Source organism: Bubalus bubalis, chromosome 8, assembly GCF_019923935.1.
Source record: "Bubalus bubalis isolate 160015118507 breed Murrah chromosome 8, NDDB_SH_1, whole genome shotgun sequence".
Classification (NCBI taxonomy): Eukaryota; Metazoa; Chordata; class Mammalia; order Artiodactyla; family Bovidae; genus Bubalus; species Bubalus bubalis.
Genome location: NC_059164.1, coordinates 104,796,173 through 104,813,055, shown reverse-complemented (window position 1 = coordinate 104,813,055; position 16,883 = coordinate 104,796,173). Strand labels below are relative to the sequence as shown.

Genomic DNA, 16,883 nt, shown 5'->3' with positions numbered 1-16,883 from the left:
GGAAAAAGGCTCTGGAACCCAAAAACCTAAGAGCTCTGAGTGCATTTGTCTGTATTAAGTGCTTCCAGGCCATGTCTTCAGAAAGTGAGCCCACACTACCTGCTCCCAGCCCCTTGCTTAGAAGTCCAGAAATAGTCTATCCCTCTATAGATCACCAATAGCTAGGAAAGGCCAGGGATAAAATACTTGGCTGTGAGTCTTTCCCAGGTTAGAGACATGTCATTGGATAAAATCAAGAATGGAAACTAAAATGACCATCAATACGTTACTCTAATAAGTCTATTAAGAGCTAACCCACTCAAATGAAAACTGCGGATGAGGTCGCTAAAAGAAAGAGCATCCCACCTTACTCATCCCTGGCATCACCAAAGACATCTCCTTAAGGGGGACTTGGAGTAATGTCCGTCGACAGAGGAGTGGATAAAGATGTGGTGCATATACACAGTAGAATTTTACTCAGCCATGAAATAGAGCAAAATGAAATAATGCCATTTGGAGCAACATGGATGGACCTAGGGATTGTCACAGGGAGTGAAGTGCATCAGAAAGAGAAAGACAAATATATGATACTACTTATATGTAGATTCTAAGCAAATGGTACCGGAGAATGTATTTACAAAACAGAAATAGAGTCACAGATGTAGAAAACAAACTTATGATTATGAGAGGGGAAGGGGTGGGGGCAGGGATAAGCTGGGAGATTGGAACTGACATATACACATCACTGTATATAAAATAGACAACTGGTAAGGACCTCCTCTATAGCACGGGGAACTCTACTCAATACTCTGTAATGACCTATATGGGAAAAGAATCTAGAAAGAGTGGATATATGAAAATGTATAATAGATCCACTTTGCTGTGCACCTGAAACTAATACCACATCGTAAATCAAATGTACTCCACCTTTAAAAAAGACAAAAACGGAATGTAGGGGGAAAGGAGACACACTACTAGGTGAAATGTCAGTTTTACAGTCATTCCGGAAAACAGTCTAGCAACATATAATGGCAACATATAATAATAATAATATATAATAATATTATATTCTATAATTTATAATAATATTATATTATAAAATTTAATATACTTTAAAAAAGGGGACTTCAAACCTACAGCTATACTTGCCCATCAGAAATAGGACCTTATATAGAAGAGGCTAAAAGTATGATGAGTCATGAGAAGCAGTGGGGGTGGTCTCACGAACCATTCGTAGAAAGACAGAATGTGTAACGAGGTGAAAACAAAGTTCAAGTCCCTGGCCTGTCCCTCCCTAAATCTTTCCTCCCCAGTGTCCCTTATCTTGGAGGAGTTTCCCTTATATTAACCGAAGAAAAACCCAGTGGACTCTGTCTCAACTTATATAAGGTAGTAATAGAAGCAATGGGGCTTCCCTGGTGGCTCAGCGGTAAAGAATCTGCAGGCCAATGTAGGAGATGTGGGTTTGATCCCTGGGTCTGGAAAATCCCCTGGAGAAGGAAATGGCAACTCACTCCAGTATTCTTGCCTGGGAAATCCCACGGACAGAGGAGCCTGGAGGGCTACAGCCTATGGGGCTGCAAGAGAGTCAGACAAGACTTAGAGACAAAACAGCAACAAGCAACAGAAGCAATAGCAGTGCCATGGACACGTTCACAATGCTTCTCACCTTACTGGCGAGTCTCTAGCAATGGAACCATTTAGTTACATACATTCTATTCCCCACATACCCTCATCCCCACACCCTGTTTTTGAAGCCTATCGCCCAAGGTTTATCTATTCTGCCTCTGCAAGTAGGGCCACCCTGTAGGATTTTCTTCAATCTCTCTTTGAGTATAAGTAGATCATAAAATTCAAGAAGTCGCCATCATTTCTCTTGGAACCTTACCCTGAACCCAGGCCCATTGTGATTCCTCGACAGTGGATAAAATGCTCCCAGCTGCATCCACCGTCTGCAAAGCTCCTCTGTGACATTCTCTCTATAACCACAGATGTTGGCACCTACCTGGAGAATTAACACACACACAAGCACATGGTCAGTGAGAAAGGAGAGAGCATTGGCTGGGTACCTATATGATGAGGAAAAATAGCATCTCTTATTTCCATCCTTCCATGCATAAGGAAATCCCATTTGGCTGGAGCCAAATGGGAGAAAGAAACAAGTATCCATGGCAAATCTACTGACAAGAAGGAAACTGTCTTATTAAGGGCTCTTCCTCAACATTCAGCTTTAACTTTCAAGGTTTGGCATCCATAGATGCTCTGCTGTTGGGATTTTCTGTGACACTAATATGTGTTACGTTTACCATTCTACCTTCAGAAGACAGCTCACAAGGCACATAAAAATTGGTTTTCCCAGGCTTCCCTGGTGGTCTAGTGGTTAAGAATCTGCCTGCCAATGCAGGGGACATGGGTTTGCTCCCTGGTCCAGAAAGATCCCACATGCCATGGAGCAATGAAGCCTGTGCGCCACAGCTATTGAGCCTGAAAGCCACAAATATCGAAGCCTGTGGGCCTAGAGTCTGTGCTCTGCAACGAGAAACCACTGAGATGAGAAGCCCGAGCCCCGCAACTAGAGAATAGCCTCTACTCACGGCAACTAGAGAAAGCCCATACACAGCAATGAAGAGGCAGCACAGCCAAAAAAAAATTCATTTTCCCAATACATATCACAGTGAAATACATGCTCCTTGGTTTTCAGACACCCTCAAAGTCTGGTGATGAAAACAATGTCAAAGGACAAATGGTGAAAGCTCCTTGTTTCAGAATGGAACTCACCATGGGGATGCCGAATAGGTTGAACTCCAAGATACCAGGGATGGACCATCGGAGATCGTCCCATCTGGCTGCATTGTCCCCCAACCAATGAGCAGCAAATTTGCCAGATCCCGCAAAAGTAGAACGTGATAAGATGAAGCGTCTCTTTTTGGGGAAGATATTCTCCATGGCCCTTAAAAGGAATACAGTTAAGTAAACTGGAATGACTAGGACTCACCTACCCCCAGGGCAGTAATGGGCTTTCCAATCAAACTCAGAAAAAACACCAAAGTGTCAGGAATCAGGAAAGCAAACTAGTTTAGCATGTTTAAGAGCTTCTTTCTCTCTTCTGGATAAAGTTTCAGATCTCACATGACATTACAAACCTCTACAGATCAGCCCCCCACCAAGGAATTTCTCTAAGCTCCTATCCTCTTGATTATATTTTCTCTATCTTGTTGGAACTCGTTGTGCTCTGCCTTTTGGGTCAAAACTACCCTGGAGCCATGTTTGGGGTTTTTGGCCCTATCTCCTCCCTCTAGACAAGGTTTCTTCAGTGTTCCTTGGTCCCATGCCTTGCTGCCCATCAGTAATCCTGTTGAGGACAACACCAGCTCAGGCTGCAACCCTGTACCCACTGCTGGCCCAAGAAGAGAGTGTGTACACCAGCTGGGCTCCAAGCACCTGGTTCCTCTGAAGCTTCACAACTTATCATTAGCAATGTCCAATATGAGAAATTTGTAATCTATACAAAATAATAATTGAAACAAGAATAACAAATGAACTGACAGGTGAAATGTCAAAGATGATATATGGCAATCTTTATAAAGTTAAAAATAACTAAAATATAAAGTATTTTCCTTGTGTTACACATAAAATATTACATATCAAATAAAACTATATAGAAAAGAGAGCAAAGGAATTAAAAACAGAATTCAGAAAGATAATTGCATATAGTTAATATTATTAACTATATATTATCCCACCCTGAATCCTGAAGCTATTATCTTTGAATTCTGTTGTTAATTCCTGTGCTGTCTTTTCTATATAGTTTCATTTGATATGTAATATTTTATCACTTGTTTTATATATAATACAAGGAAAATATTTATATTTTTTGTTAGATGTAGGCTATTTTCTTAGCTTCTATTCTGCATACTCTCTTACGTAGGTGCTTTACTGAAAGGCCTCTGCCATCTTTCTTCTTTCACGCTAAATAGTTCACACCTTCCTTTAGACTCCAAAATTGAACAATAATACAACTGCAAGACAGTAATACTTGATAGAAACACAATTGCTGCTAGCTCTTTGCAGGCCAGTTCTTTTATCTTTCCTTTCAACACATGGTCTGAGAAAAAGTTATTATCAGGCATCAAGTAATTCCTCATAGACACCAACACAATCACCAATGCTTCCTTACTTCACATTCCTAAGGATTTTATGGAGAGTCTCTACATGCAGAATGACTTATAATGACAATAGGAGGAAAATTCTGAATTAGGAGGCTGATTCATGAAAAAGACGTGCTCCATCCTGACAATTCAATGACCAAAAGATGGGAGTAGGTTGGAGGAGAGGACACATTCTTCAATTCTCGTCCTTGTCTCTCTTTTGATCTAGATTGGCAGACACTTTGCCCTTATTGTTGTTGGTCAGAGGGATTATTGCCTTCTGCAGTCATCAGTCATGAGAGAAACACATTCAGCTTTATAGAGTGAAACTCAAATAGGGATGACATTATCTGCAGTTACAGTTTACTTAAGCTGGGCCATTAAGGTAACACAGAGGAGATAACTGTTTTTTCCCAGCTCAGAGACAAAATCTTGCTCAGAGATCTTTTCATTTCTCTTTCCCACCATTCAAGTTTGACCTATTTATGGTCAGCTTCTGATCTCTGAGAGAATCTGGTCTTCTGCTTTCAGACTCGATGGAAGTGAATTTCCTCCTTTGGGTATATCAGCAACCACATTCCCCAGACTGGAGTGCCAGCTAAGATGGAGCTGAATACTCATTAGATCTAAGACTTAGTGTGAAAGTCAAAGTGTTAGTCGCTTAGTTGTGTCCAACTTTTTGCGACCCCATGGACTGTGGCCCACCAGGCTCCTCTGTCCATGGAATTCTCCTGGCAAGAATACTGGAGTGGGTAGCCATTCCCTTTTCCAGGGGATCTTCCCAATTCAGGGATCAAACTCGGGTCTCCTGCACTGCAGGTGGATTCTTTACCTTCTGAACCACCAGGGAAGCCACAAGACTTAAGTTCTCCTGATGCCCAGATCCCATTTGTTTTTCAGCCATCTCTGACCCCCACCTGAAGGCTAAGTTATGGTTATTTCCACAGGTCATTCTGCCTGACATAGGGAAGTTAGAAGGGTGCTTACTCCTTACTCAGTCATAGTTACCTTTTAACTCTCAACCATAGCTAGAAGAATGTTTTAATCAACCCCATCATGATGTTAAAGCACTTTGTCACATGGAGACACTAACAATAATGCAATTTAAAGTCTCTTTCCTTCCTACTACCCTTCCTTACTCTTCCTTTTTGCCCTGGCCATTTATGCCCTCTCCTTCTTACCTTCCATCCTTAGATTGGCACATCTAAGTGTACAGATAAAATAGGAAGGTACTATCAATGGCACCCCACTCCAGTACTCTTGCCTGGAAAATCCCATGGATGGAGGAGCCTGGTGGGCCGCAGTCCATGGGGTCATGAAGAGTCGGACATGACTGAGCGACTTCTCTTTCACTTTTCACTTTCATGCATTGGAGAAGGAAATGGCAACCCACTCCAGTGTTCTTGCCTGGAGAATCCCAGGGACGGGGGAGCCTGGTGGGCTGCTGTCTATGGGGTCACTCAGAGTCGGACACAACTGAAGCGACTTAGCAGCAGAAGCAGCATAGGAAACATGGGCTTCCCTGGTGGGTCAGACAGTAAATAAAGAATCTGCCTGAAATGCCAAAGACTCAGGTTCAATCCCTGGGTCTAGAAGATCTCCTGGAGGAGGAAATGGCAACCCCCTCCAGTATTCTTGCCTGGAGAATCCTTTGGACAGAGGAGCTTGGTGGGCTGCAGTCCATGGGGTCACAAAGAGTAGGACACAACTGTGTGACTAACACTATTGCTGCTATAGAAAACATTGATCCAAGTCTCTCATTCAAAGATGGGGAAACTGAGTCATATTCATCTAGTTTATTTCTCATGAAAGGTATATAAAGTGAAAAAGAAGCCAGAAAAGACAAGACAGAAAATCAGAAATGTGTGTCCTTCTTGAAGCTTGTCTTTCATTGAAATAAACACTTTTTCATTTGCTAGACAAGGATCTACTCTGATCTGGATGATTCAGCATTAATAAAAAGTCATGATGGCAAAATGGTGCTGGAAGACAAAGTCGACATAGACTCTGCCTCTAGAATTACGTCCCTCAGGGGCCCATCCTGACCTTCTCTTCCTCAGGCCCAGCATTTATTCATTCAACAAGTATGTTTTAGTTTGTACACTAGGGATCCATGGGCCCTTTTAATCTTAAAAACTGACAGTCCAGCAAGAAAAAAATTTATATATATATATATATATATATAAATAATAAGATTTTGGCACATTAATCATATTGTAAACCTATGGTTTTTCTAGTAGTCATGTTCAGATGTAAGAGCTGGACCATAAAGAAGGCTGAGTGCTGAAGAATTGATACGTTTGAACTGTGGTGCTGGAGAAGACTCTTGAGAGTCCCTTGCAGTCAATCCTAAAGGAAATCAACCCTGAATATTCACTGAAAGGACTGATGGTGAAGCTGAAGCTCCAATACTTTGGCCACCTAATGTGAAGAGTCGACTCACTGGAGAAGACCCTGATGTTGGGAAAAACTGAGAGCAGGAGGAGAAGGGGATGACAGAGGATAAGATGGTTGGATGGCATTACCGACTTAATGGACATGAGTCTGAGCAAACTCTGGGAGATGGTGAAGAACAGAGAAGCCTGGTGTGCTGTAGTCCATGGGGTCACAGAGTCAGAAACGACTGAGCAACTGAACAATAATAACAACAAGTGCAGATTTAACTGGGTAGCCTGTATTTTTATTGGCTGAATCAGGCAACCCTAGTGTGGTGATCTTAGTACATTCAGTAATAGGACTGAAGCAAGTACTAATGTCCAACTGGGACCTCTTGAGTATCTTCAAAATAATGCAGTTCCTGAAATAATGAAGCCAATCTTTGAAATAATGAAGCCAATCAAAAATAATCCTGCATAAAAACCTTGGATTATGAGGAAAACCTCTTAAGTATCCTGTAAGATCTGAGTTTCCATATGCCTATAACCACAAAAATATTTGAAATATATAGTGATGAAAGACAAGAGAAACCCTTCACCTCCCACCTCCCCAGATGGAATTAGGAGGAAACCCATGCTTACGAGTCTGTGGCTCTTGCCATGGTGTAGCCATACAAGCTGTGGACATCGTAGTGAAAGCCCCCATGAAACTCTGTGTCCATGCAGAGGGTTCTTGCGAAAAGCAAGTGGTCCAGAACTCCTGTGGGAAAACACCCATCTGTGAGGCATGTCCCTGTCCACCAACTGTAACAAAAGAGCTACCCAATCACTTGTTCCCTGGTTATTGACCTTCCCTGACAGTCTCCACCTGAGAAAATCCTTTCCAGATTTTAAATATCCTAAATGGTACTTCCTTTTCATTATAGGGGACTGGAATGCAAAAGTAGGAAGTCAAGAAACACCTGGAGTAACAGGCAAATTTGGCCTTGGAATACGGAATGAAGCAGGGCAAAGACTAATAGAGTTTTGCCAAGAAAATGTACTGGTCATAACAAACACCCTCTTCCAACAACACAAGAGAAGGCTCTATACAGGGACATCACCAGATGGTCAACACCAAAATCAGATTGATTATATTCTTTGCAGCCAAAGATGGAGAAGCTCTATACAGTCAGCAAAAACAAGACCAGGAGCTAACTGTGGCTCAGACCATGACCTCCTTATTGCCAAATTCAGACTTAAATTGAAGAAAGTAGGGAAAACCACTAGAACATTCAGGTATGACCTAAATCAAATCCCTTATGATTATATAGTGGAAGTGAGAAATAGATTTAGGGGCCTAGATTTGATAGATAGAGTGCCTGATGAACTATGGAATGAGGTTCGTGACATTGTACAGGAGACAGGGATCAAGACCATTCCCATGGAAAAGAAATGAAAAAAGCAGAATGGCTGTCTGGGGAGGCCTTACAAATAGCTGTGAAAAGAAGAGAAGCGAAAAGCAAAGGAGGAAAGGAAAGATATAAATATCTGAATGCAGAGTTCCAAAGAATAGCAAAAAGAGATAAGAAAGCCTTCCTCAGTGATCAATGCAAAGAAATAGAGGAAAAGAAAAGAATGGGAAAGACTAGGGATCTCTTCAAGAAAATCAGAGATACCAAAAGAACATTTCATGCAAAGATGGGCTCGATAAAGGACAGAAATGGTATGGACCTAACAGAAGCAGAAGATATTAAGAAGAGATGGCAAGAATACACAGAAGAACTGTACAAAAAAGATCTTCACGACTCAGATAATCACGATGGTGTGATCACTGACCTAGAGCCAGACATCCTGGAATGTGAAGTCAAGTGGGCCTTAGAAAGCATCACTACGAACAAAGCTAGTGGAGGTGATGGAATTCCAGTTGAGCTATTCCAAATCCTGAAAGATGATGCTGTGAAAGTGCTGCACTCAATATGCCAGCAAATTTGGAAAACTCAGCAGTGGCCACAGGACTGGAAAAGATCAGTTTTCATTCCAATCCCAAAGAAAGGCAATGCCAAAGAATGCTCAAACTACCGCACAATTGCACTCATCTCACACGCTAGTAAAGTAATGCTCAAAATTCTCCAAGCCAGGCTTCAGCAATATGTGAACTGTGAACTTCCTGATGTTCAAGCTGGTTTTAGAAAAGGCAGAGGAACCAGAGAAGAAATTGCCAACATCCGCTGGATCATGGAAAAAGCAAGAGAGTTCCAGAAAAACATCTATTTCTGCTTTATTGACTATGCCAAAGCCTTTGACTGTGTGGATCACAATCAACTGTGGAAAATTCTGAAAGAGATGGGAATACCAGAACACCTGATCTGCCTCTTGAGAAATTTGTATGCAGGTCAGGAAGCAACAGTTAGAACTGGACATGGAACAACAGACTGGTTCCAAATAGGAAAAGGAGTTCATCAAGGCTATATATTGTCACCCTGTTTATTTAACTTCTATGCAGAGTACATCATGAGAAACGCTGGACTGGAAGACACACAAGCTGGAATCAAGATTGCCGGGAGAAATATCAATAACCTCAGATATGCAGATGACACCACCCTTATGGCAGAAAGTGAAGAGGAACTCAAAAGCCTCTTGATGAAAGTGAAAGTGGAGAGTGAAAAGGTTGGCTTAAGGCTCAACATTCAGAAAACAAAGATCATGGCATCCGGTCCCATCACTTCATGGGAAATAGATGGGGAAACAGTGGAAACAGTGTCAGACTTAATTTTTCTGGGCTCCAAAATCACTACAGATGGTGACTGCAGCCATGAAATTAAAAGATGCTTACTCCTTGGAAGGAAAGTTATGACCAACCTAGATAGCATATTCAAAAGCAGAGGCATTACTTTGCCAACAAAGATCCATCTATTCAAGGCTATGGTTTTTCCTGTGGTCATGTATGAATGTGAGAGTTGGACTGTGAAGAAGGCTGAGTGCCGAAGAATTGATGCTTTTGAACTGTGGTGTTGGAGAAGACTCTTGAGAGTCCCTTGGACTGCAAGGAGATCCAACCAGTCCATTCTGAAGGAGATCAGCCCTGGGATTTCTTTGGAAGGAATGATGCTGAAGCTGAAACTCCAGTACTTTGGCCACCTCATGCGAAGAGTTGACTCATTGGAAAAGACTCTGATGCTGGGAGGGATTGGGGGCAGGAGGAGAAGGGGATGACAGAGGATGAGATGGCTGGATGGCATGACTGACTCGATGAATGTGAATCTGAGTGAACTCTGGGAGTTGGTGATGGACAAGGAGGCCTGGCGTGCTGCGATTTATGGGGTGGAAAAGAGTCAGACACGACTGAGCGTCTGATCTGATCTGATCTGAAATGGTACTTCCTACTTGGGGCCTGGGCTTCCTAGGTGACTTGGTGCTAAAGAACCTGCCTGCCAATGCCTGAGACACCAGAGATGTGGGTTCTATCCCTGGGTCAGGAAGATCCCCTGGAGTAGGAAATGGCAACCCACTCCAATATTCTTGCCTAGAGAATCCCATGGACAGAGGAGCCTGGCGGGCTACAGTCCATGGGGTCACAGAGTCAGGCACGACTGAGCACACAGGCACCTGGGCCTACCCTGAGCTAGATCATTGAAATTAATCTGCATTTCCATGAGCTCACAAAGAATGCTACTTAGGCAAGTGAGAAAACATGTTCAGAGCAATGGTTCATCTGAGTTTAAATACAAACAAAGCACTTGCATTTATCAACATGTATTTTGTCAAGAAGAATAGAGAACAGGTATGACAGCAGTGAACATTTTCACTTTTATATTGTAGACATTCACACCCCAGTTAGATTTTCTTTTAAAAGTGAGGTAAGAGAGTGGAGTGGTTTCATGAATAAGAATTCAGATCTTACCTCTAGAAACCACTACTATTTCTATATTTTTCCTTTCTCATGCCTAAGATACTCAGTATTTCCTGCCTTATCTGCAATTGCCTTTTTAAAAAATTTTCTTTATTAGCTTTTATTGAATATAGTTGATTTATGATATTGTATTCATTTCTAGTATACAGCAAAGGGATTCAGATATATATGTGTGTGTGTGTGTGTGTGTGTGTGTATATATGTATGTGTGTGTATGTATGTATATGTATATGTGTGTCCATTATGGTTTATTACAAGATATTGAATCTAATTCCCTGTTATTCAGTAGGACTTTGTTGGCTACCTATTTTATACATAGTAATTTGTATCTGCTAATCCCAAACTCCTAATTTATGCACCTGCTTCTTTTCCCTTCTCCTTGAAGACTGATGACTGGGGACACTCCTTCATGAAGCCTTGTCTGCACATATGACCTCAGTGCGAGGCACAGTTTCAGAAAGTTTTTTCAGAAATAAAGAAAATTCTGTTTCTGGCACAGTTCAGATCGTGGAATGAGATTCACGACGACTTCAATTATAAGAAACGACCCTAAAATTTTCCCAGGGTCAAAGTTAATTTACCTAAATCTTTATCACATTAATATATACTGTCCAGTCCTGAAAATCCAAGAAGCAAACCAGTTACGAGACAAAGCAGCTGGTTATACACATAGGGAGACTAAGCACCAGCCGGTAGAGAATGTGGTGCTCAACAGAAGCAGGTAGAAGGCAATAGGACTGCCATTTTCTGTAAAGGAAAACACTTGGTTTTGGCCAAGAAAAAAATCAAGAGATTAAAAGGGAAAAGTGATAAGCTGATTCAGAGTGGAAAGAAAAATTGAGGGAACATAGACTGAGCAGAGTAGGATGAAGATGAGACTAGGGAGAAGTGAGACTTCCTGGGTGGTCCAGTGGCTAAGAATCTGCCTGCCAATGCAGAGGACGCAGGTTTGATCCCTGGTCTGGGGAGACCTCACTTACTTAGTGTGGCAACCAAGCCTGTATGCCACAACTACTGCACCCACACCCTACAACTACTGAAGCCCGCCTGCCTGGAGCCCCTGCTCTGCAACAAGAGAAGCATCACAATGAGAAACCCGTTGAAAGGCACTCAACAGTAGACCCCACTCACTGCACCTAGAGAAAGCCCGAGAGCAGCAATGCAGACCCACCATGGCTAAACAAAATTTTTAATTAAGAAAAAAGAATAAGTGAGAGAAGCAAACAGTAGATTTTACAAAAAGTTAAATGGTTGAAAGTCAAGACTCTTCCTAAAAACTTCTCCACTCCTGCAGTGACCAAAAGGGGCTAAAGAAATGGCTAAACCCTGGTCCGAGGGTGCACATGAAGTGGACAAATCAGAATCAAGTGGCAGAAGTTGGCCAGCAGCTCAGCAGGCCTGTGTTCTCTTCCTGGGAGAATATTTCACACTTTCACTTGACATTAAGCTGAGACTATGTTACTGGAGTCTGGCCAAAGGAATGTGAGCATGTTAAATACACCGCACTTCCAGGAGTGTCCATAAGAATCCCTCTACCCTCTCTTTCACTCAATAAGTTGGAAGCAAAGGACGCTGGGATGGAAGAACAGACCATGGAAGTAACTAGATCCCTGAATCATTGCTGGATGAGAGTAACACGTCCCACACGAGAGCATTACGTGAATAAACTTGTGTTTATCCACTGAGATGTTCACTTGTTTCCAGATTCCAGCATAATCTATTAAACACTGTTTCTCCCTCCCCTCTCTCTCACACACTTACACTCTTTCAAAATCAGAGATTGGAAAACTCATTAGGAAAAGGCCTTAAAAATAGGAAGGACCTAAAAGGAATCATACTTTAAACTGTTGCTAATGAGCTTTTTTTTTTTTAAAAAAAGGCTTTCCTGGTAGCTCAGTGGTAAAGCATCTGTCTGCCAATGTAGGAGACTAGGATTCAGTCCCTAGTCCAAGAAGATCCCACATGCAATGGGGCAACTAAGCCCAGTGTGCCACAACTACTGAGGCTGAACTCATAGAGCCTGAGTTCTGCAAGAAGGGTAACCACAGCAATTGAAAAGCCCATGCACCACAACTAGAGAGTAACCTCTGCTCTCCACAACTAGAGAAAACCCGCACGCAGCAATGAAGACCCAGCACAGCCAAAAATAAATAAACAATTTTTTTAAAAAGAAAAAAGTTAACAAAATAAAGGTTTACTTTAATGGCAGGTAATCTGTACCTTAATGTATTCTGATAGTCTCTGATTATAAAGTTTAACATTGAACCACTTGCATGAAGGGTTTGGAGACAATGAACAGGTGGAAGTATGTAAAACTCTATAACTACAGGAGGTATGGCTTCCACCGTGTGCTTGCCCTTGGATTATGGCAACGAAAAGGTAATCAGAGACCAAACAATGAAGTAAGGTCTCCAGCAGAAGAGTGGTCAGGGTGGTCAGGGTGTTTGGATGGGGAGTCCCTTGAACAGGAAGTAGATTGCTCCTGGCCACACCAAGTCCTACTGAGGTTCTTTTAAACACGTCTCATCCCTCCATCACTAGGAAACAAGTTGAAACTTACGAGGTTTGAAAGGAGGAAAGTTGAAGTTGTTTACTTCACACTCTTGATCAGAACTTTGTAGAAAGCTAGATACTTCATCCATTTCCTACAAAGACACAAAATACACAAAATGGAAAAGGTTACTGATGCACAGTTAGCTGTTGAGTAATGTTTACTGAATTAGAAGCCCCAAATTTTCTATCCACTTCTTTAAATATGGACTAAAAGTAGGTGATGCCTGATTTTACTAAACAGTTAATTTTTTATATTTCAAAGAACTATCCCCACCAGCTATCCCCACCTAAAAAATAAAAGATACTCATGAAATAATTCTCTAATAATTAATTTTAAATTTTAATAAATCAGTGTGACAATAATAATTATATTAATAGCTTCTCATAAAACTGTATTTTTTAAGTTAAAATACAGTTAATGGAGGTAAAAGCTGAAGCCATGAGAAAACAAAGGACTTTCTCAAAAAGAAATAACCAGTTAGTGGCAGATCCAGAGTTAAACTTCCCAGAGTTTTGAGGAGTCTAACTTACTGCATATAAATTCAGCATTAAGTAAAAGGATTTTAAATACCACTAGGTCAAGCAAACTATTTTATTACAGATCAGAGTCAAAGTTTATCTCACAATTTGGAATATTTGTTCCCAAAATAAGTTTGATCCTGAAATAACAACTTACAATCCACACTCCATCAAACTCCAGAGTTTTATAAAATTCACTGAACTGCTCTTTCCACCACTCAGTACAATCTGGATTAGTAAAATCAGGAAAAACTGTCCAACCAGGATATGCCTAGAGAAGAAGGAAGGCTGTGGCAATTAGTCTGTTCAATGGTTCACTTTGGATTTATTTCTGGCTACCATGTCTTCTACAAGAAGCCCCATGCATCTTATCACTTAAGAATCAAAATTTGTGACTCTCTTCCTAAAATTTAATAGTAAAATAGGAGCAAAGAGCCAAGGAAAGAAAAAAGGAAAGGAAAAAGAAGTCATTAAATAGATAAGCCATCAAATGTCTTTTTCCTATTAAAAAAAGGCAAAATTTCATTGTCAGGCCAGTTGGGAGAAAAACTGTTTAAAATACTGGAAATCTAACTAGATAATATTTTAGGAGAGAATGATTAAATTTCTCTAATGTGTTATTAATACATTGGTTTCAGCACATAAGCAATCTTTTTTAAGTGGTTAAGTGAATTTCATGCTTCTTACTCAGGCCCAGTTATTTCTCACCCTATCTTCTCTTCCTATCTATTCCTATCAAAGTGCAGCTTTTAACCTTTTCTACAAGTAGCACAAAGATACAGCTATAGCCAAATTATTGTAAATTATGAATTTATGAGATATAAGCTTTTGTGCATACTTTCTTGCTCATTTCCCCAGCAAATGTATAGATTGTAATTTAGGGACAATTTTATGCTCAAGTAATATAATGTATACAATTTATATATATTTATAATGCAGAAGCTTCTTAAAACTCAAGATAAGAGCTTGCAGTCCTTCCTTTAAGTGGACTGAACTCCTGGTCCTTCGTTTTAGGTGATGATAGCAGATCATACTTAGAGATAATTTGGGGGCCTTGGGATAGACATGTGGCAAAGAAGTCTCTTGCAGCAACATTCCACCCAGAGCAGGGCCAGCAAACTTTATTCTAACTGCATGCCTTTATAATGAACCCCAACCACCCCCACTATGACTACCTCTGCCAACATCCTAGATCAAATGATTCGTGTTATTTGTTGGTCAGTGGAAGTCATACCGCAACAAAGAGTAGCCCCAACTCACTGCAACTAAAGTCCGAGCAAAGCTACGAAGACTCACCACAGCCAAAAAATAGAATAAACAAATAAATCCTAAAAAATATTTCTTCTCAGTCATCTGTAGTACTGGAGAGTCAGGATATAGCTTTTTAATTAGACTAGCTCTGTTTTTCCCACCACAATAAAAAAATCATAATATATGAAGTGATAGAAATACTAATTATTACTACAACAGCCGTTACATTGCACTATATAAACGGGTCAAATCAACCTGTTATATACTTTAAACTTATACATATTATTTATATATATATATATATTTCAACTAAAAAATCCTTCAGAATTTTAATCATTCTATTATTCCATCTACTGATCTAAAAGTAATAATAAAGAGACCCGCTAAAACAGTAGTGATACTGTAACTTGTTTTCTACCTACTCATCTTCATACCAAAAGTACAAATTTCCCAAAATGATTGTGATTACTCCAATTTTCTTGAGAAATTACCTGCCCAACAACAAAGCCTTTGTCCCCCAAGATCCACACTCTCTTTCTGCTTCCATTCACATAAGGCTGGTAGTCAGAGTTATTTAAGATGCCAGGATTCTAATAAGTGAATATAATAATAAGTACTGTTTAGTAACTTTTTCCACTTTGAAAGGAAAAATTAGGCAACAGAATAAGTGTTTGAACATACCATAATAATTACATATTTCAGTCCATTTTCATGTAACTCTTTGGCAAAACCTGAGAGACCACAGAAAGCCACTCCATCAATAGTGAAATCCTTCTTTTCATCCATGTAGTCTATATCAGAGTACTGGACATCCTGAAAGACAGTGCTGGCCAATTAGAACTGAGAAATAGGATCATGCTGATGGAAGATATTATAGCTCTGGTTCTTGATGATTAAAACTGAAGCCATAGTTCTTAACAATTCCAGAACTGTCCAGACTTGGCTATATTCTAGAAGTAAAGAAACTCTTTCTGAAAGATACCAGCACTCTCAGATTGCAGGTTTGCCTTTTCATACCAATAGAAGCGTGTCATGAGGAATTGAGAAGAACTTGAGGTAGGGACTGGGTCTTGTTCATCCCTGTAACTTGAGAACTTGGATGCTTGACATAAAACAAGTTCTCTAAATAAAAGCAAAAATAAACAAATGGGACCTAATTAACCTTAAAAGCTTCTGCACACCAAAGGAAACTATTAGCAAGGTGAAAAGACAGCCTTCAGAATGGGAGAAGATAATAGCAAATGAAGCAACTGACAAACAACTAATCTCGAGAATATACAAGCAACTCCTACAGCTCAACTCCAGAAAAATAAATGACCCAATCAAAAAATGGGCCAAAGAACTAAATAGACATTTCTCCAAAGAAGACATACAGATGGCTAACAAACACATGAAAAGATGCTCAACATCACTCATTATCAGAGAAATGCAAATCAAAACCACTATGAGGTACCATTTCACACCAGTCAGAATGGCTGCGATCCAAAAGTCTACAAGTAATAAATGCTGGAGAGGGTGTGGAGAAAAGGGAACCCTCTTACACTGTTGGTGGGAATGCAAACTAGTACAGCCACTATGGAGAACAGTGTGGAGATTCCTTAAAAAACTGGAAATAGAACTGCCTTATGATCCAGCAATCCCACTGCTGGGCATACACACTGAGAAAACCAGAAGGGAAAGAGACACGAGTACCCCAATGTTCATCGCAGCACTGTTTATAATAGCCAGGACATGGAAGCAACCTAGATGTCCATCAGCAGATGAATGGATAAGAAAGCTGTGGTACATATACACAATGGAGTATTATTCAGCCATTAAAAAGAATACATTTGAATCAGTTCTAATGAGGTGGATGAAACTGGAGCCTATTATACAGAGTGAAGTAAGCCAGAAAGAAAAACACCAATACAGTATACTAACGCATATATATGGAATTTAGAAAGATGGTAACAATAACCCTGTGTACGAGACAGCAAAAGAGACACTGATGTATAGAACAGTCTTATGGACTCTGTGGGAGAGGGAGAGGGTGGGAAGATTTGGGAGAATGGCATTGAAACATGTAAAATATCATGTATGAAATGAGATGCCAGTCCAGGTTTGATGCACGATACTGGATGCTTGGGGCTGGTGCACTGGGACGACCCAGAGGGATGGAATGGGGAG

At 40.6% G+C, this 16,883-nt stretch overlaps 1 protein-coding gene across 2 annotated transcripts in view; it reads right to left on the bottom strand.

The window, feature by feature from the left end:
- LOC102411245 (probable maltase-glucoamylase 2) overlaps positions 1 to 16,883 on the bottom strand; it is a 99,357-nt gene that overhangs the window by 54,874 nt on the left and 27,600 nt on the right. For both annotated transcript variants that reach the window (XM_044946978.2, XM_025291693.3), the window contains exons 11-17: positions 15,399 to 15,530; positions 15,209 to 15,307; positions 13,624 to 13,737; positions 12,955 to 13,039; positions 7,145 to 7,262; positions 2,758 to 2,929; positions 1,868 to 1,984 (exon numbers count right to left, since the gene is read on the bottom strand). In XM_044946978.2, the coding sequence (XP_044802913.2) occupies positions 1,868 to 1,984; positions 2,758 to 2,929; positions 7,145 to 7,262; positions 12,955 to 13,039; positions 13,624 to 13,737; positions 15,209 to 15,307; positions 15,399 to 15,530 (837 nt within the window). The remainder of the gene's footprint in view (positions 1 to 1,867; positions 1,985 to 2,757; positions 2,930 to 7,144; positions 7,263 to 12,954; positions 13,040 to 13,623; positions 13,738 to 15,208; positions 15,308 to 15,398; positions 15,531 to 16,883) is intronic.